Source organism: Camellia sinensis, chromosome 2, assembly GCF_055761805.1.
Source record: "Camellia sinensis isolate YWXY chromosome 2, ASM5576180v1, whole genome shotgun sequence".
In the NCBI taxonomy this organism is placed as follows: Eukaryota; Viridiplantae; Streptophyta; class Magnoliopsida; order Ericales; family Theaceae; genus Camellia; species Camellia sinensis.
In genome coordinates, this window is record NC_138962.1 from 45,277,633 (window position 1) to 45,298,163 (window position 20,531).

Here is a 20,531-nt window from a genome sequence, read left to right on the forward strand (position 1 = left end):
CTTACCAATTACGGTTTGATTATTACTTAATTTTTTTTGGTTTATTGGGTCATGTTTATCATTTTATATTTTTGGTAACGTTTACGATTAGGTTGGTTATATTTTTATATTTTCATAGCAATCAATTATAATTGGTTAGCAATTAGGTTGCTTAATTTTTTTCAAATATTTTTTATATTTATTTTCGTTACTTATGACAATGGGATGACACATATTATAATTGACCAAAATTTAATTAAAAAAATAATTGAATGAAAAAGTTAATTGGACAAAAATAATTGGGTAAAAACCTAATTCATAAAACTTTGAAAAAGAAATGGAAATTATTCAAAAAATAATTTAAAAATACTAGTTGGCAAAAAAAATATTTGATCGAAAAGGTTACTTGGAAAAAAAAAATTTAATTGGAAAAAAAATTGAAAATAAATTTATTTGAGAAAAACATTACTTGAAAACAAATTTTTAAAATAAATTATATTTGATAAAAAAATTAATTGAAAAATGAAAACGTTTCCTCATTTTTTTGATTAAGGTTTTTTGTCAAAATTTTAAACTAATTTTCAACCAAAAAAATTATCAAACAAATTTTTATTACAGTTTGTTAATTTTTTTTATATATAAACTGAAAACGGAATGGATGTCTGTTTACGATGGGTGGTGGGTAACAGGTGGTGGTGGGTGCTGGTGGTGGGTGGTTGGGTGACGGTGGCTGGCTGTGGGTGGTAGCGAGTGGGTGGTGGTGGTGGTGGTGGTTGTAGTGGCGGTGACGGGTACATGGTGGGTGGTGGCGGGTGGTGGTGGTGGTGGGCGAGTGGGTGACGGTAGTAGGTGGTAGCGAGTGGGTGGTGCTGGCGGTAGGTGGTGGTGGTGGTGGTTGTACTTCAACAAAAGATTTTTAATCTGTTAAAGGTAATGTTGATTTTTATGTGTTTACAATTTCAATTATGCTGAGTGGGTTGGTGACGGTGGCAGGTGGTGGCGAGTGGTGGCAGGTGGGTGGGTAGGTGGGTGACGATGGCGGGTGGTGGGTGGTAGTGAGTGGGTGGTGGTGGTGGGTACTGGTGCCGGATGGGTGGTACGTGGGTAGTGGGCGATGGTGGTGGTGGTGGGTACTGGTGGCAGATGGGTGGTACGTGGGTAGTGGGTGATGGTGGTGGTGGTGGGTGGTGGTGGAATGTGGTGGGTGGTAGCAAGTGGGTGGTGGTGGGTGGTGGTGGTGGCGGGCGATAGATGGTAGTGACGTTGGCGGGCGGTGGACGGTAGTGGCGGGTGGGTGGCAGGTGCTGGCGAGTGGTGGCGGGTGTGGGTGACGATGGCGGGTGGTGAGTGGTAGCGAGTGGGTAGTGGTGGTGGGTACTGGTGGCAGATGGGTGGTACGTGGGTAGTGGGTGATGGTGGTGGTGGTGGGTGGTGGTGGGTGGTAGCAAGTGGGTGGTGGTGGTGGTGGTGGCGGGCGGTAGATGGTAGTGACGTTGGCGGGCGGTGGACGATAGTGGCAGATGGTGGCGGGTGGGTGGCAGGTGGTGGCGAAGGGTAGGTGGTGGTGGCCAGGGGGTGGCAGGTGGGTGGTGGTGGCGGTTGGTGGGCGGTGGTAGCAGGTGGGTGGCGGGTGGTGGGTGGCGGTGGCGGCTGGGAGGGTGGTGAGTGGTGGTGGCGGGTGGGTGGTGAGTGGTGGTGGCAGAAGACGGTGGTGGGGGTTGGGTGGTGGTGGCAGAAGACGGTGATGGAAAATGGTGGCGGGTGGTGGCTAGTGTTGGGTGGTAAAAAAAAGAAAAATTCAAAACTCAATACGGATACGCGATTTTGTGAAGTTTACATTTTGTGGCCAAATTTATAAACAGAGACCACTAATTTATGTAATTGAAATTTACCAAACAAGTTTATATTTGAGTTGTTTAAATTTTGTAAATATAATTAGAAAATTGAAAACGTATGTGTTAAAAAACGGCACACGAAACAGACCCTTTGTGTTTGGAAAGATAGTTGGATTTTTTTTGTGATTGGATGTGGTATTTGTGACAAAAAAATTGAAATAGTATGGGATTTGATATGATATTTTGTGAGGGATTTGTTTTTTGGGGTTTTGAAAGACATTTTTGTTGTACTGGAAAAATAAAAAAATAAAAAAAAATTGAAAATAAATTTTCCCAAACACTCCCATAATTTGTTGGATTTTTTTAAAAAAAATTAAACATTTTTTTAATTTTAAATTAAATGTAATGTTTCATAACAAATTATTATAATACACAGGACAATCCATATCCCATAGACATGAAATTGTTATGTATGTGAACGTAAATATTATTTACATAATATTAGGTGACACGTGTACAACTCAGGCAAATAACCAAAGTTTGACCGTTTTCCTCTTTGCCGAAATGCATTGTATTACAGGCTTACAGCACTCTAGTTTATACATATGCGTTGTCCAATGAAAGGAAATTCACATCCAACACTTTGCAGAGGTCACTGACACATCCACAGGTACGCCGCTGACATGCTATAAGGCCATTTCGGTCATTTTACCCCCTTCTCATTATAAATCTTATTTTATTTCACATATTTTCGTAAAAAGCCAAAAAGTTTATCCCAAACAACTAAGGCCTCGTTTGGGAACAGGCTAATTTAGTAACTTTTTGGCTAATTGGCTAAAAAAGTAGGTAAAAAAAACTTGTATGTTTGGGATGACTTTTTGACTAATTACGAAAAGCTGTGCAAAAAGTAGAGAGAAGCCGTAATTGTTGACTTTTTGGTATGACTAATTGGCTAATTGGCTAATTTAGTAACTTTTTGGCTTTTTGGCTAAAACAGAGCCTTCCCAAACGAGGCCTAAGTTTTTTTTTCTTTACATTTTAGCCAAAAAGCCAAAAAGTTACTAAAATAGCCTGTTCCCAAACGAGGCCTTAAAACTCGAATAAAGTCAAGCCGCTTCTACTTGTAATCTATTCGATTTGCGGAGAACTGTGGTTTCATTTACAAGTAATTCCAAAAAAAAAAAAAAAAATTCGAACTGACCTACCAGATAAAAGTCACACCGTTGTGGTGTTAAGTCCCACTTCGAAAAATTCAAAATGTTACAATTACTACAAGTTTTAGTCAGTGTTGATAGTTTATATAGTGAATTAGTGTAGAAGACATATCATGACATATTTTAAAATTATGATCTTATCCATTATAAAAATTATAAATACTCAAAATTTTTAAAATTATGTTACATTATCTATTATTACACTAATTAGTATATCAATAGATACATATACTATTATTCTAGTTTATATGACTTCATGTATGGATTACTTTGGATGAGTTTTCTAATCTTTTTTGACTTTGGAAGATATTTAAAAGAAGGGTTAATTTATTTTATTTTTTAAATTATTGTCATTTTTTCCGTTTTGTCTTTTAGATTATTAATTTCATCTATTTTGTCCTTACTCTTTTTATTTTTATTTTTATTTTAGTTCATATGGTTCAATTAGAAATAATTCGTTCAAATCAAGTAATGAGCAGAACCAGTCATAAATTTTATTTAGAGGGTCTGAGGTAAGTATAGATAAGTCTGAGTGAATAAATCTGCTCCGAGACTTCTTAATGTTTCAACCAAAGTTACCTTTGTTAAGTAATACTACAAATGTACCTTTATCAATTTAGAAATTATCCAAAAATTAACCTCTACCACTCCTCACTTGAACTCCATAGGAATCCTACACTATAAAATTAATTTTCATGGCACAATTATCCACCTAAAAATTTCTGCATTAGTAAGTCTTAGTTAGCAGACTTTTCCCCTTTGTTTTTTGTTTTTACAAAGGTACTTTCCCCCTTTGTTAGTGGGGGAGAGACTGGCATAGTTGACCAGTGATTATTTAAAGAGTTAGTGACAATCACACAGAATTTTTTTTTCGAGTGTTTATTCTCATAGAAAATTTGATAACTTTCTAATCAAAAAAAGTCTTTGGCTTGAGAAGTATGTGAAAACCGAAGACACATGCAAATTGTATTTCTGTTAAAAAAAAATTATTGTATTTGAAAATCTTAGCGTCAGCTCTTTGAGTATATTATTCATAAAAAATTAAATTAATTTTATTTTATTATATTTATTTTCAATAAATGGATGATTTATTTTAAAAAATAATATTAGTCATTTTTTTTCGACAAATGCCTTAAAATAAAAGGAGATTTCTTTTAAGATTTATGGTATTAAGATTTTATTGAATAAAAGATTTTATTAATATTTTCATAATGATTGCGGTCCCCCAACATTTTTTTAGAGAAATTTCAAAACAGAGAAATTGGAAAACATTCTCTGGTTTGAAATTTTTCTGATTTTTTTTCAATTACTCTAACTTTCTCCGTGTTTTGAAGTTTCTCTAGTGTACTTACAAATTTCTCTATGTTTTGATTAATTTTCTCTAATTTACTCACAATTTTCTATATCCACATCATATTGATCACCCAAATTAGTAACAACAGCAACAACCAATTTATAAATCAAAAGATGAAATTCACAACAATTTCACAACATAAACTGACACATGGCCTTAGAAGCCAACACCGAGTAAACCGCTGCAGCCCCATTGTCTGCCGTCGCCTCAAAAGACAACACCACGACCTTCATTTGATCACAGTAGTGTTTGTATCTGTTGGGATCTGGGATCCCGCCCAAGACCTTATAGAAATCAAAACAAGCAGAAAAACACACCCACACACAAGGAGACACAATATTTTACGTGGTTCGGCCCAATGCCTACGTCCACGGGAGAGTAACCGGTTATCACTATACCAATGAGGAGATTACAGAAAGATTACAATAGAGGAGGAGCTCACACTCTCCTCACTCAGCCACTCACCCGTCTCCCTCGCTCACACCGAGGGAGACGGTCTCTCCGCCTCACATCTCTCGCACTCTTTGGTTCACGGTTTTCTTCCTCACTCACTTACTCACACTTTGGCCTCTCCTCTCAACCTCCATTTATAGGTGAGGGAGTAGGTGGGAGAGCCTTTGGGCAGCCTCCATCCTTGACTCTTCAAGATGGTTGGTGGCCGCCAAGGTGGACTTTGGTTGGTTGCCTTCCCATTGTTGCCAACCAAACTTGACTTGGATGATCACTCCTTTCACATGGGGTGAATTCAACAAATCACCCCCTCAACGCATGTGAGGTGATCCACTGCACATACTGCTGCTAATCTTGTCACGCCCAAATTCAACAAAGTCTGCATCTCTTCACTGAGACGCTGCATCCCCTGAAGCTAGAGATAAAACACCAGAGATACAAGAGGAGGAGGGAATCCGACATCCTCAACTCAACTCACACCACTCTCTGATTTGGAGAGAGCCACTACTCCTATCTCACACAGATCTCTTCCATGCTTCCTGTCTCGGATGTCTATACCTGCTATGCTTGAACTTGCGCAACCAAGATATCCGACACCCCCTGATTGGATGTCCTGCACCCCCTGCTTGGATGCCCTTGACTATCATGCAACTCCTTGCATGATGAACACTGGAGCAACTAGAAAACTTCAGAGTTTGACACATCAACAGCCTCAAGTTTCCTTGCTCGGAGCTTATTTCTGAACAACCAGCCTTTGCCCTTCTGCACTTCTGAACAACCTCCTGGCGTTTCCACATACGCTTGTTGTCTGTGCTGCAATCCCTGATGTTCGGTTCTGTCTCACTTGTCCGTACTGATGTTTGACAGTTAGCCCTTCTGTCAAGACAACTTCCACCGGTCTGTACAAGTTACCACTATGCAACTCCGTGCATAGTGCTCACACCCATGGCTTCTGGTCTCACTGCGTCAAGCTTGCTTGAGAGATCTGCATCAACTCTATCATCTGCTGCCATGGAACTAAAGAAACCACCATAGAGAAATAAGACTTGCCACTCCTTGGCACGCACTCTTGCGTTTTACCTGTCTCAATTTCTCTGTCTGGAAGTTCCTGTGAACTGTCAACAACCCGCTGCTGCACACTCTTCTCGCGCCTCTGTACGACACTCTAGCGTACCCTTGCACTGTTGCACGTCTGCAATTGTACTTCTGCGCTTAGTATGCTCCTCTGCAACTATTGTTCTACATGTCCACATACCATTAGTACCTTCTCGTATACAGTAGCTCCAACAGCCACAGTATTTCCCTGAGCCTGTACTGGTTGCCAAATCATCTATCCGTCGATGAATGGTCTTCTCTTTTGATTGAACCAGATCCTCCGATCACCTCAACAACCAGGAAAGTTCCCAGGAAAGACTGGTGGGGTCACAACCGGTCCCACTTAAGAACCAGTCTCCTTAGACAGTGTCTTTTTGACAGAACTTTCCTAGACCTTTGAGATAATCATGTCTGCAATCCTCTGATCGCCCCTGACCAATCCTGATCTCCCTCGATCTGCCATTTGATCAAGCCTGATCTCCTCTGGTCTTCAATGATCTATCTCAATCTGTATCTGGTTGTCCAATCTGGTCAGAATCTGCCCATTCTAACCTCTTCAGTGAATCCGCAGCGTTCCACAATATCCGGCAACCTTCCTTCGAGTATTGAAGATGGCAAACACCCATGTTTTGACAATCTTTCCAAACCGTTCAGAATTTCACTATTCTGACCTCGCGGTTGCGTCCGGAGCGGTCCGTTTAGCTAGGACCAACCTTCGCTGCATTTCCGGGGACCTCACTGAAAACTATCCCCGAAAACTGGGCCACACCACAATTTTCTGAAAAAGTTGGGCCAAATTGCAATTTTCAGAAGTTCAGGGAATATTCCGTGTACCAACAGAATATTCCGTCCACTGCCCCTGACGCCGTCTGCCACTTTAATCTGCCTTCTTTTTACAGAAACTTCATCTACAAAATCTGACCGTACGGATGTGTCCGGAATACTCCAAATAGTTGAAAACCACTATTGGATCGCCAAAAACGGACTCCAAATGGCTTCGATCTAGCCAAAACATTTTGTACGCCTCAGATCTGCGGCTGTACCTTCGCCGCGAAACACAGGATTCTTATTCCTGCGGATGACGTGGCAGCTGACGTGGATGCTGACGTGGCACGCGCGTGCCATACACGCGCCTCCCCCACTCGTCTTCTTCCTTCATCGCGCGCGTGGGGGCGCGTGCCTGCGACTGGGCCGACGCGCTGGCTGCCTTCACGGCGCGTGGCGGCGCGTGCCGAGACTGGGACTCACGCGCCTTCTTCAGGTGGCGCGTGAGGGCGCGTGACAGCTCCTCTGGGTGTCTGCTTTATATGGTTGGACTCCTCTTCTCGAGCCCTTGCTCCTGGTATGCTCAAAATCGGATTTCGAGCAACTTGATTTCTGGGCAGTTTCGGACAACACGGTGTTTTTGTTCCGAAACGCCACCGACGAGGCTCTGATACCACTTGTTGGGATCTGGGATCCCGCCCAAGACCTTATAGAAATCAAAACAAGCAGAAAAACACACCCACACACAAGGAGACACAATATTTTACGTGGTTCGGCCCAATGCCTACGTCCACGGGAGAGTAACCGGTTATCACTATACCAATGAGGAGATTACAGAAAGATTACAATAGAGGAGGAGCTCACACTCTCCTCACTCAGCCACTCACCCGTCTCCCTCGCTCACACCGAGGGAGACGGTCTCTCCGCCTCACATCTCTCGCACTCTTTGGTTCACGGTTTTCTTCCTCACTCACTTACTCACACTTTGGCCTCTCCTCTCAACCTCCATTTATAGGTGAGGGAGTAGGTGGGAGAGCCTTTGGGCAGCCTTCATCCTTGACTCTTCAAGATGGTTGGTGGCCGCCAAGGTGGACTTTGGTTGGTTGCCTTCCCATTGTTGCCAACCAAACTTGACTTGGATGATCACTCCTTTCACATGGGGTGAATTCAACAGTATCTTCTGTCCACCTAAGAGAAAAACAAATAGTTGCAAAGTTTTTGTCCATGGAAGTTTGAGAATTTTATAGCATAGAATACAAAGAGTTTGATAAAATGGAGGTAGGAATAGAGGTTTTTGAAATTAAATGGAGTTGCTACAGTTGTCACCATGTGGGCATTAATGGAAAGGCCCCCTCAATCGCTTAATTAGTTCAAGATATCAAGTCTCGTCACCAACATCGTGTTTCTCTTTTTGGTTCTGTTATCCAGCAGATGTTATGGTTCTAGTTCTGTTATTCAGCAGAAGTTCTTCTGTCCCACCTCTATTCGGGGAAGAGGAAAGAGAAAGGGTGTGGCTGAAAGACCTTAGGTTATAAAATATTATGAATTTCTTTTATTACTAAAAATTGGAGATGGATGTTAGACTAAATAGAGAAAATATCATTTTGCCACTCAAATTTTCACGCATTTTTTAATTTGATCCCCCAGACTTTGATTAATATCAATTTTACACTCAAACTTTTAAAATTTTGATCAATTTAACCTTTGCCGTCATATTCCATCTACAATTAGACGGAATGTGTTGACGTGGGGCAGATTGATTTTTAAGGTATAGTTTGGGAGGCAAATTGATTTTTAATTTGAGAGGCAAATTGATTTTTAAGATATAGTTAGGAGGTAAAATCAAATTTCAAATTAACTTTGGTGTCACGTCAGCACATTCTGTCAAATTGTAGACGGAATGTGACGATATGGGCCAAATTGATCAAAATTTTGAAAGTTTAGGTGTAAAATTGATACTATTAATAGAAGTCCGGGGGTCAAAAAAACGCTCGAAAGTTAGCGGGATAAAATAATATTTTCTCGACTAAATATCCCAAAATAAAAAGGCTATGTGATTCTTGGATTAACTTTTTTTTTTTTTTCATAAATAATATATATTGAGGGTTCTACAAAATAAATAATTTTGATTATTAAAATGGAATCTATGGTAAATCTCATGAATCTCTTAAATTCTCTCAAATTTAAATTTAAACTTGAAAAAAATTCAAGCTATCTAAAAATATCTGTTCGGATATGCAATAATTGCTTCTAAAATTGTGAACACATTATCAGCTTAGTTAAATTCTCAAACCCTGTCAATCCACTGAGTCTTTATTCCTCAATCAAATTCTATCCTCATTTTTTATTGTTATGAAAGATTTGTATGATGAAAATTTAGATTTTGATAATGATATCATCGTTTACAACAAAGTTAGAATTGAAAACGTAAGTTTTAGTACTTAAAATTGCCGGCTTCATTTTTCCTTCAACACATTTCAGTAAACAAGGTCAAAACTATTGTTATAATTCGACAATCTACAATTGAAAAATACAAAATGTTTCGGACTTCAACTTCCAAATCAAAATAGATTTTTTGACAATCAACTTCCAAGCCAAATTAAAATTTTCGATCTTCAATTTCCGAATAAAACACATTCGTTAGACACTGTGTTTCCGAACCGACCTATTGTTATTTTCATTTGTCATAAGAGGAAATAACTATGGTGAGGGGCTTGCTTTCTTTCTTGCTACCAATGGTTCCACTATCCCTCCAGGCTCAGCAGGCAGTGGCCTAGGCCTCATAAATGAAAACCAAACGACAACTTCAACTGGTGCAAATTGGTTTGTCGCTGTGGAGTTTGATACCTGTCGAAATAATCCTTGGGAAGCAGGCTTGCCAATCATTTATGTCGGTGTCTCTATCAATTCTAGAAATTCCATTGAACCTATATATCGGCCGAGTGGTATTTCATATGGTATACCAAATGAGGCTCGGATTACGTATAATTCTAGCATCCAAAACCTTAGTGTCGTCTTCTTTGGTTTCAAAAATAGTTCTATGTTTACACAAAACTATTTAATATTCGTTGATTTGAGAAATCACTTGCCAAAATGGGTGACATTTGGGTTCTCAGCTTCAATAAAAGATTTGTACGAAAAAAATACTATCAAGTTATGGGAGTTTGGTGTGTTTTCAAAATGATGAGCACATAGAAGAAGCGGCCGCATTGAAAGGAAGTTTAAGTTAGAGTTAGTGGTGGGACAGTGTTGGTTTGGCTGTAGTACTGGTTAGTGGGATTGCTTTTGTTTGGTATGTCTTGTGGAGGAAAGGTCGAGGGGGAAAAAAAAAATAGAGACAAACTAGTGCATGATGAATCTAGGGATGATGAATTCAAATACGGCACTAGGCCGAGAAAATTCTCTTATGATGAAATGGCTCTTGCAACAAACAAGAGTTTAATTTGATCATGCATTATTTTTCTTGATAAATTTTTAAAGACAAATTCTAAATATTTTATACTTACGAGTATGCACATGTACTGTCAACTCATATTTATGAGGAATAGAAAGGAAAAGTAGTTATATGTACCCATAGTCAAAGTATATTATGTCCATTAATATTATATGATATCAATTCTATAGAGAAATTAACTGAAAAGATGTGTACAAAATTAGTGTACATACAAAATATATATATTTTTAATTATTATGTGATCCAGATTTAACTCAAATGTACCCATATTCAAAGTATATTACGTCCATTAATATTATATGATATCAATTCTATAGAGAAATTAAGGTCAAGTTTGGGAAGACTAAATAAGTGCACTTTTTGACTTTTCTTGTATTATGTGTAGAAAAAGTAGAAAGGAGATGTTGATTGATGTGACTCAAAAGAGATAAAAAGATGAAATAAGTGCACTTTTTTAGTTTAGCCAAACTTGTCCTAACTGAAAAGATGTGTACAAAATTAGTGTACATACAAGATATATATATTTTTAATTATTATGTGATCCAGATTTAACTCATGTATTATGAAACTCATATAAAATGAATTTGAACCATATATAAAAAAATTGAAATATTTACGTGGATGAATTCTGTATATATACAAAACAAAATAGGGAGAACTAGATATCAGTGAGGTGCAGAAAAAATATTTTCAGAAAGGTAAAAAAGTTTATGATTTTAATTATCAATATTTTTCTATAAAAAAATGGATGGTCTATTTCAAATAAATATTTGTCGTCTATTTTTTTTTTTGGAGACGTGCAATAAAATGAAAAAATTATGATAGTTGGATCGAATTAATTTTTTTTATGGAAAATATACATTGTGGGCCTTGCAAAATAAACTGTTCAAATCATCAAAACGAAACCTGTGTTGGACCCTACAGACTCCTCAAGTTATGTTATGTTGAGATCCCAACATGAAAAAAAATCTAACCAAAAAAAAAAAAAAAATTATTCCATAAATTATCACTAAAAAATTAATTCAACTCTTATTCTTTTAGTAATATCGACCTTACATCTAAATTATTCGATATTTATTGTATCATCAATTACCATCTGCAATGTAGAGAAAGCTACAAAAGAGCATCATCACTTAACTATTCTTTTTGCTTAAATAAAGTCAAGCCGCCTCTACTTGCAATCTATTCAATATGGGGAGAACTGTGGCTTGATTTAAAAAAAATAAAAATAAAAAAATACACACGGAACTGACCTACTAGATAAAAGTCACACCGTTGTGGTGTTAAATCCCACTTCGAAAAATTCATAATGTTACAATTACTACAAGTTTCAGTGAGCCATGATAGTTTATATGACTTCAGCCATGGATTACTTTGGATAAGTTTTTCAATCTTCTTCTAATTTTTTTTAATTTTATTTATTTTTTTTATACCATGGAAGATATTTAAAAGAAGGGTTAATTTATTTTATTTTTTAAATTATTGTTATTTTTTCCATTTTATCTTTTAGATTGTTAATTTCATATATTTTGTCCTTAATTTTTTTATTTTTATTTTAATTCATATGGTTCAATTAGAAATAAGGGGGATGCACCAATAAATCCCAAATTAATAACTTATACACTGTTTAGTCCTAAAAGTTTTCTTATAGACTGAAAGGTCCCATTACAATGTTTCAAACATCAGATTAATGTTTCGAACATTAAATTTCGAACATCAGATTAATGTTTCGAACATTAAATTTCGAACATCAGATTAATGTTTCAAACATTAGATCGATGTGCAACTGGGACTAAATGGAGTATAAGAAAACTTTTAGGACTAAATGGTTCAACTTTTCAGAAACTAGGACTTATGGGTAAATTTTCCTAGAAATAATCCGTTCAAATCAATTATTGAGCAGAACCAGTCACAAATTTTATTTAGAGGGTCTGAGGTAAGTGTAGATAAGTCTAAGTGGATAAATCCGTTTTGAGACTTCTTGATTTGTCAACCAAAGTCACCTTTGTTATGAGTAATACTCCAAATCTACCCTTATCAATTTAGAAATTACCCACAAATTAATTTCTATTTAGAATAATATGTTATGGATGTATTTTATAATATGATTCTGTAATATTTTTCATGAGATTGTGGAGGTTGGATTGTGTTGTGTTATGTTATTATGAAGATGGGATCATGGGAGGTTGGGAAATTTTTAAAATTTTTAAATAGGGATAAAAGGTGGGTGTAAAAAGAAATATTTGCTATGTAAATAGAACTTTGCATCCTGTGCTAAAATATATTTTTTATAAGTAATTTACGATATTACAAATCAAATATAACACTTAATTAATACAAAATAATTTTCAAAATGTGGAGAGAAATCTTAAATAAAAATACGGGGAATAAGTCTCACATGCAATGCAAGTGAGAAGATTCAAATCACTAAACTCCTAATGAGGCTGTAATTATTACATGGGGTGAAATTTACAATTTTGTGTTATAAATTAGTAGTTATATATATGAAACATATTTTGTCAAATTAATTTGTGTTATATATATATATATATATATAAATATTATGCAAATTAGTATTATATATTGTGCAAATGTTTGATAATTGGTTAGAATATTTTTCAATCCACTAATCTATCCAAAACCGCCTAAATCGCGATTTGCCAATCCGTCATTTGGTTTGTAATTTTACTTTCAAACCACTTGAACCGCACTATACACACCTCTATTTGTGTCTATTTTTATAAAATGCTCGTCGACAAGTGAATCAATTGAATGATGACATGTGACAATAGAATCAAAATGAAAGTTTTCCATTGTTAAGAGGGGCAGGTGGCATGAAAAGGTGATCGTGGAGCAGTTATCAAGCACTTCGTCATTTAGTGGACTGTTTCTGTAAGAAATGGTTTTGGAAAAATAGATTTTTCCTTAACTTTGGTCTAGTTTTTAGCTAGGACCCATGCGCCAAAGTTGGCAGGTCTAAGTGGTAATGCGTTCTATGCTGCGTTGTGATTCACGTAGTATATTTGGTTGCTCAAAACCATTATCGGATGAATAAGAAATTGAAGCCAAAGTAAGCTCCATGGAAATGGAGTTTTTGGTGGAAAAACTTTTATGGGTTGATAAGGCTTGAGTTTGCAACTTGGGGAGGGTCCCAAGGGGCACCCCAAGTTTGTAGAAGAGAGAGGTTATGGGCTTGACCCATTGGAGCCAAAAATAAACATTCACCGCCGTTCGTCTGCCCAGTCGGTCAAGCGGGTTGGACTTGGGCGCGGGTGCGTGGTGTGAGGGTAGGTTGGATTTGTCCAGCTCAATACTTATATTTTTGGGCAAAAAACATTTGAATTTATTTTTTAATTTTTGGAAAATAAATTCTAACCATTTAAATTCAAATTTTGCTTGGAAAATTTGCACATTTCTGTGCAGATTTCAAATCTGTCCGAATAGATTCAATTCAAAACCCTTACCTGTTTAATTTAAATTCAAACAGATTTGTATCTGTTTAATTTAAACTGAACAGGTACTGTACCTATTGAATTCAAATCTAAAAGCCACTATTGCACCTATAAATAGACAAAGTCCCTCATTTGGTTTCTTCACTGAATTTCCGTACTGAATTTTGCCATTGCTCTCTATGCATTTTGCTGTATTGTTTTTCTGTGAGAAAGAGTGTAAACATAAAGCGCGTTTGTTGTGTGAATAATTTGTAGTGCTGCTATTATTCGTTGTTGATCATTTTATCGTGGGAGATAGACGTCCATAATCTACAAACACCGTGGAGAAGACGAATCTGTCTTAAGGACACAATGTTAAACACTGGACTTGATCAAATTTTTGTTCGATAAATTAATAAGGTAAGTAATTAATTTACTTTATGTTTTATTATTTTTCTGTTTTATATTTTGATTTTGTTTTTGTAACAAAATAAAATTCTGTTTTTATTTATTTATTTATTTTTATTTTTGTTTGATTTTTGTAATCAAACAATCTCTCTTCTTTCCTTTATTTCTTCTGTGTTCTGTTTGTTGTTAAGTACACAAACAAAATTTATTCGTAATACAGTGAATATTGTCTACAGTTTCATGGGAAATTATGTTGGTGTTATGGAAGTTTTCTCTGTCGATGTGGCACACAAGATGATGAAAAATATGTGGCAACATGGGGAAAAGTTGGTTTGACGGAGGAAAGTAAAGATGCATTGAAGATTAAAGGTTCAAAGAGGTATTGCAAGGCAGTTACCGAAGAGTAGCCAGCAGATTTCAAGGAAGATGGGATCGTGGGCCAGAGAAAAGAAAGGAAGATATAAAAGCCAGAAATTTTCAAGAAAGATGACATCAACAACTAGTTTTTAGACTTAACTTTTATTTTACGAGTAGTTCATTGATTTAGAAGTAGTTTCTTTAATTTGTGACTCTTGTTAATTTGGAAAATTTTATTTGGAATTGTCTTTTGTTTATTTTGTTACTTTTCTTGTCAATTGTAATTTTGTTCCAAAGAAATCTTTGTACTCTCAAGGCATTTGAATAAAAAATACAGTCGCTTAATCTCTTTGGTTTGATTATTTGTATAAATTATTGCTTAGCTTCTGTCGATCAAGGCCTAGCATAATTTTTACTAACAGTTGGTTATGACTAAAATGATTTTAGGTTATGCCTCAAGTGATATATGGTTATTACATGTTAATTATGACTTAGTTATGACCTATTGTGCAATAATGTGCAATAATAATCTGTTGTGGTTCTTTACACAAAGTGTTATCAAAATCACAAAATTTCATAACTTATATATGAGACTTATGATATTTAAAATAGGTAGAACTCATAATGGCATGTGAAAATTTATATAAGATTAAAAAAAATAATAATAAAATATGTGGGTGATAATAACACTCCCTTATGGAGACATTGACATCTCAATTTGAAAATTTGAGCATTGCTTTTATCGTGTAGGGTGGATGATGTTACTAATTACCTATAGATGCTTTCTTTTCAAACAATTTCCAACTCTCATCTTCAGTTAAATGCCTCGGATCATGCCGTTGATTGGCGTATAAAGCCACTTCTTCTATACGAGTAGTTAGTAGTATTTTGCTACTTGCATATTTTTTATTCGAGAAGGCCAGACTCAAAATTTCCTAATCTTGAGCCTTCCAAATGTCATCGATAACCACCAAACATTTCTTCTGACTTTGGACTTGAAATGTTCCTCAACTAGCTCACCATGATTTATTATTTTGATTTTTTTCCTCTCATCGAGGGATGGAGAGGTAAGCCCAATTAGAATCTCTTCTAAAACTTCTCTAGTATTGCATTGTTGAGATATAAAAGCCCAAGCAAAACAATCAAAATGATGCCTGATAGCATTGTGATTGTGAACTTTCTTAGCAAGGGTGGCCTTGCCAAGACCGCCCATCCCCCAAATGGAAACAACTCGACACTATCTCTTTTCCTTCACCAAATGTTTCCCTATTGTTTTTAAGTCATCATCTAAGCCAACAATATCCTCCTCCACGATATGAGGGTAAGATCGCCTTAGCAGTTGTTGCTTCCTAGAACTCAAATTTTCTCCTTCACGTATTACCCTTACACCATAAGTCTCTAAACTCGTCCTAATGCCAGCGATCTTGGTTTTAATAGACTCGATCTCCACCCTGACCTTATAGATGGCTATACATCCTTGAGCTTGAAGACACAAGAATACCTCATAAGGACATTGAGGATACATGTACCTATTTCTCTTTTGATTGCAACTTTGATGATGAACGTGTCAATTACATCATCAACATCATAAACAGTTTCTCTGATCTCGGCAACCCAATTGTGGACTCTCTCATCTCCTTCTTCTCGCTTTTCAGCTGCATCTTTCAAGAGGCATTTTATTTGATTCAAATCCCTTTGCAGTTCCTTAACTTGGCCCCTAACCCCAAGTAAGAAATTCGCTTCTTAGGTGAGTATATCTCCCAATCTTTCTACGACAAAGGATATAAAAGGACCAGCTATAGTTTCTGCCATACTCGTTGTAAGTCTTCTTTTTCTTGCCACTAATTCAACAAGGAACAAAAAATAAATAAAGAAAGCAACAACAAAGCTTTTTTGTTATAGGCAACAACAAAGCTTTGATGGTAGCTAGCTCCTTGCCTAACCAGAAAAGTAATTTTCATAGCAAAGAGGCCAGCTACCTGTCATGGCCTTGGTTGTTTCCGAACTATCTGTGTGGCACTTAGATGATCACAAGTCTTACTTGGTGATGCTAAGTCAGCCTAACCCATAAACTTAGAAGAAAGACAAATAAGAAGACAAAGAGAGTTTGAGAGAATGCATTTGTATTCACTTTGAGAAAGCTTACACGCTCTTGAATTATGGATGGAGAAAATGAGCCCCTCTTCTATTTATAGGCGTCTTAGGCCTTCTCTAGAATATTCCAGAGCATACAAGAAAAGGACTATGGAGAAGCTTCTCATGGAAGCTTTCCTTATCCTATAAGAGGCTTCTAAAATTCTTCCTAAAAATATCTATACAAACATCTACCTCATTTTAGAAGTAGGTACAAAGATCTTTTACCACCTCCATTTCTCTAAGAGGTTCTGGAAGCTTCTATTGCTTCCATCCGTTTAATATTCACTTGAATACTCTAGAACATTTTCTTAGATCCTTCCATGTACATTATAGAATAGAATTATGTACTATATTCCCAATTTTTTTCAAGTTTTCCACAAGCTTCCAGAATATTCCATTAGTCTCCCTTCGTTGAGACTTCCTCTTGATAGGCAATTCTGTCTAGGTATAGCGACCATAATTTTTCTTAAGTCATTATTTATTATTATTTAATACTTTATTTTATTTTTTGGCTTTATTAATTGCGTGGATACATGAGAATTTAATGTGTTATTTAATTATATATAATTAATCTAAATATTTATATATATATATATATATAATGTGTTATATATGTTGTATTTATATAATACAATAGAATATAATGTCAATTAGGTTATAAGCATTAGAGGTGTCTTTGAGAAAGCAGAGAGAGAGAGAGAGAGAGAGAGAGAGAGAGAGAGAGAGAGAGAGAGAGAGAGAGAGAGAGAGAGAGAGAGAGAGAGTAGAGAGAAAAAGAGAGGAGAGGTAGAGAGAAAAAGAAAGGGTTAGGGTTTTATTTTGGTGGTTTCATTAATTCTCCAAGTATTTCTTTGATCTTCAAAAAATAATTGTGAGTGCAAAATCCACTTTCCTTTATTTATGTTTATTTTGTTGTTATTATTTATGTATTTTTATTTATTTGATGTTGGTTTGATATTGTATTTGCATGAAGATGATGGATTGATTTCAATAGTTTTGGTTAGTTGTGTTTGCGAAGTTTAGGGTTTTTATATATATATATTTATTTTATAGTTGTAATCACACTCATGGATATATGAAATTAAAATAAACTAGGAGCCCATATATAAATTCCGAATACTTCACCATGACTCCATGAAGTGTTTTATTTGAGTGTTGGTGAGAAAAAGTGTATAAAAAAAAAGAAGTAAGGATTATGAGATTTATTTGAAGGCCTTAGGCTCGACATTGTTATGTTTGTGTTCTCATGAGTAGATAAGGGGTTGTGTATATATATATATATATATTGTTGCCTCGTTCTCAAGAGTAGACGAGCGTTTTGATTTACCCGTGTACATATATGCTAACTGTTCGGGGAGTGTGGGTCAAACTCGAGGGATGATATCCCTGTGCAAGTTTGGCTTCAGAGTGGTGTTAGATATACAAAAGGCACATGGGATATATGTGTAGGCCAAAAGTGAAGGGCCAAAGTGGTGAAGTTAAGGTACAAAGAATTTAATATGAGTTTATTGGTGTAGTTTGAATTATATTGATTTGCACATCTTGAAAAATAGTAAACGACCTCAATAATTATGAAATTTGGGCAGAGACATGTATACGTAATTCTACACGACTTTTGTATTTAACTTTTTATGAAAAATATCAATTAGAACTTGTAATCGGATGATCTTGGTTACAATAGTTTTTATTTATTATAGCAATGCAGATTTTAGATGTTGTTTTAACCCACGAAACGAGCTCATTTTTATTGATTTCATGTAAACTAAAGTAAAACATTATTCTAAACACTTTTTGTGTTTTGAACTTTTCCAAAAAAAATCACCTTAGGGCAGTTTCTTTTCGTTTTCAACTTCATATTTTTCGGTCAAATTCCGTCTAGGTTCTTCTATCAAGTTTTTCTTTCAACCTATTTAGTTTCTAGTAAATTTGTTTGCATTATCTTTTAGGAAATTTGATTCTATATAACTTTTGTTCTTTGATTTTTAGTCAATTCGAATGATTTAAGCATGAAACAATGCATTTTTTATACTTCTTCAATAATTTACATATGATTAAATTATACTTTTTTTTTTGTGTGCAGAATGATGTAGGACTGATCCACCATATTATTATTATTATTATTATTATTATTATTATTATTATTATTATATACTCAATTTATGTTTCGTTGTGTACGGGCAAGAAACTAAATGCCACTGTATCTCAGGAAACTACCCCTTCGTCTCGGTGCGGGTGGAACTACTTGTCTTGTCCCATAATAAGAACTAAATTTACTTTTGTTTGTGTGTGGTGGACACGTGGGTGTCAAATCTTGTACTCGTACCAGTATACTTGTATACTAACCCATTTTGTCTCTTGGCATCTCACGTGTGTTCTGTTTGAGCACAACCGAACTTCCTTTTCAGGATTAGTTGGGACTACAGTGGTGACGAGAAATAACTACGATTGTAGAACATGTCTTTCAGACTTATTTTGTTTTTTGGAGTTTAGGGTTGATATTAGTTTTTTTTTTTTTTTTTTTTTTTTTTTTTTTTTTTTTTAATGACTTTAGTATTTTGATAGTTTGGCATTGTGGGTTATTTTCTAACTTTAAATTATTTAAGTTGTTTTGACTATTTGTTGCTACTTTAATGTTGGAGGTACTAGATAGTCATGAATTTATGATGGATGGTTTAGTTGGCGTTTGTTAATCTGTTTATCCCTCGTATTTTTTTTTAGCATTGAAATTTACTTATACCTTATGGAGACAAAAACATTCTATAGATTTTGTTTTACCCTTAGGATTTGGATGATGGAATATTGATTGGGATTTAGTCCTAATTTAATATTTAATTGTCCAAATTTTGGAGTGTGACAGTTTCGTATCAGAGCTCTAGGTTACCCTAGACTTATGAGAGTTTAGGTGATCCTCGGATTGTGGAAACACAGGTTAGCTGGTTTAGTTTAGTGGTAGAATTTATTCTAAGTATTTATGAACGAATTCTTTTGATGTGTTTAACTTAAAAGTGATGGCTGGAAGGTATAATTTGAGAAATGCTAAACCTAGTGGCACAGGGGGAGAAACAACTACTAATGCGGTGGCAGCAACGACGACGACGACTACAGTTACCGGGCCAACCAATACTGTGTAGGTTAATGTGGGGGAGATGATGGCTCAATTACTTCAAGTTGTGAGATCCCTTTGCGAAGAGAAACAAAGATTTAGAGATTGAGTATGTCGGCTGCTATCCGTTTTAACCGAAAGTTTGTTCCTGTTGCTATTCGGTCTCAGCTGAGTGATGAATTTTTGAAGTTAACTCAAGAGGGTAGAACAGTGATTGAGTATGTCACCAAGTTTAATGAGTTGTCTCGTTATGCCCCTCACTTGGTTAACACGTAGGAGAAGAAGAATGATAAATTTATTAAGGTATTAAATCATTATTTGTCTAAGTCTCTTATTCCCTTTGAGGCTGAACCGTTTGATAGAGTTCTTGACTTGGCACTGAAGTATGAGGAAAATGAGAAACAATTTAAGGATGGGAAGGCCAGGGTTAGAGAGACTTCCAGAGGGAGTCACTTCTAGCAACATGATGGGAACAGATACTGACCTTACGATCAAAAGCATATGGGTCAGCAGTTTCAGAGGCCACAACAACAGGGTACTCAAGGAAATTTCAGACCTTAGGGCAATTTCAGGCCTCGGGGCAATTTCCAACCCCAAGGGCACTATTATCAGAGACACGATAGAGTTATTAAGGACAGCGGCAGCAGATGCCATAGATAGGTTATCATCTTCTTGTACCTCAGTTTAAGGGACCCTCACCTATCATAGTAGTAGCACCTCAACCGATCAATAGGAAATGTTTTGGGTGTCAGCAGTTGGGACATGTAGTCAAAGATTGCCCTAAAAAATAGTAGGCACAACAGGGTCAGACAGTTCTAGCCAAGGCATTTGCAGTGATGCCAAGAAATGACAAAGTGCAAGGTGCCTTTAATCATTTTCAAGAACCCATTAGAGTACTTTTTGAAACCGGTGCCTCTCATTCTTTCATATCTAGACAGTTTGTGGAAAGA

The 20,531-nt window shown here is 36.1% G+C and overlaps 1 protein-coding gene across 1 annotated transcript; it reads right to left on the reverse strand.

Annotated features, from left to right (window-relative positions):
- Positions 1–15,579: 15,579 nt before the first annotated feature.
- Positions 15,580–20,235, reverse strand: LOC145813431 (putative disease resistance protein At1g50180). Its single transcript, XM_082908847.1, has 3 exons — positions 20,066–20,235; positions 15,872–16,059; positions 15,580–15,824 (listed from the first exon to the last, which is right to left on the reverse strand). Exons 1-3 carry the CDS (start codon positions 20,233–20,235, stop codon positions 15,580–15,582), a joined length of 603 nt encoding a protein of 200 aa, XP_082764973.1.
- Between the last annotated feature and the right edge of the window lie 296 nt (positions 20,236–20,531).

Excerpts from the sequence above, each read along its gene's own strand:
- LOC145813431 (XM_082908847.1), bottom strand. The coding sequence starts at position 20,235 with ATGGCATCTGCTGCCGCTGTCCTTAATAACTCTATCGTGTCTCTGATA. Across the intron at positions 16,060-20,065 it reads CATATGCTTTTGATCGTAAG|GGGCCAAGTTAAGGAACTGC; the intron begins GTCAGTATCTGT and ends ACTTGGGGTTAG. Across the intron at positions 15,825-15,871 it reads TGCAATCAAAAGAGAAATAG|CTCAAGGATGTATAGCCATC; the intron begins GTACATGTATCC and ends TGTGTCTTCAAG.